This window comes from Penaeus monodon, chromosome 24 (assembly GCF_015228065.2).
Source record: "Penaeus monodon isolate SGIC_2016 chromosome 24, NSTDA_Pmon_1, whole genome shotgun sequence".
NCBI classification, from domain to species: Eukaryota; Metazoa; Arthropoda; class Malacostraca; order Decapoda; family Penaeidae; genus Penaeus; species Penaeus monodon.
Window position 1 is genome coordinate 26,553,988 of NC_051409.1, and position 643 is coordinate 26,554,630.

Below are 643 nucleotides of genomic sequence, written 5' to 3' on the forward strand. Positions count from 1 at the left end.
GCACTTCTGCAAATGACATTAATCATCCATTTCTTATATTATGTTAAGATTGATTGATTCTTTGGTAGGAAATTTTCATGGAAGTCTACAAGCTCTATTTTGGCAGAATATGAATAATGATTTAATATTGGCTTTTGCCAAAGAACTACAGGTATGGAGCCCAGTGGTAGATGGTTAGGTCACTTGTTAATATATATCTTATATAACATATACAAGCAGCTGAAGCAGGGGAGCAGACAGATTGTATATACCTGAATTAATAATAACTGTAGTACATGTATTTTCTTTCTCCTTATCAAACAGAACTGCTTGGGGACTTGCTTCGCCAGAAGCCTAAGGAGACAGATGGTGTGGAGTCAGTCATCATTGTTGATGGTGTCCCATGTGTGGGAGCTGAGCGCTTGGAGAAGCTGAAGAATGTCATTCGCAAGATCTTCAAGGAGTTTGGTACCATCATCAATGAGTTCTATCCCACAGGCGAAGATGGCAAAACAAAAGGGTAAGTTTTTTGGAAGGTGCATTGTTTGCTATGGAGATATTAGAGTATTGCATTGGTTTTGGTCACTAAGACTTTGATTTTCTTACACCATTTATCCTTAAAATGCATATACCTCTTGATTAGACCCCCATGCAGGTGTAAGAA

At 38.1% G+C, this 643-nt stretch overlaps 1 protein-coding gene across 2 annotated transcripts in view; it reads left to right on the forward strand.

Moving 5' to 3' along the window:
- The window catches only part of LOC119588696 (eukaryotic translation initiation factor 3 subunit B-like), a 9,251-nt gene that overhangs the window by 2,681 nt on the left and 5,927 nt on the right, over positions 1 to 643 (forward strand). For both annotated transcript variants that reach the window (XM_037937332.1, XM_037937333.1), the window contains exon 2: positions 304 to 499. In XM_037937332.1, the coding sequence (XP_037793260.1) occupies positions 304 to 499 (196 nt within the window). The remainder of the gene's footprint in view (positions 1 to 303; positions 500 to 643) is intronic.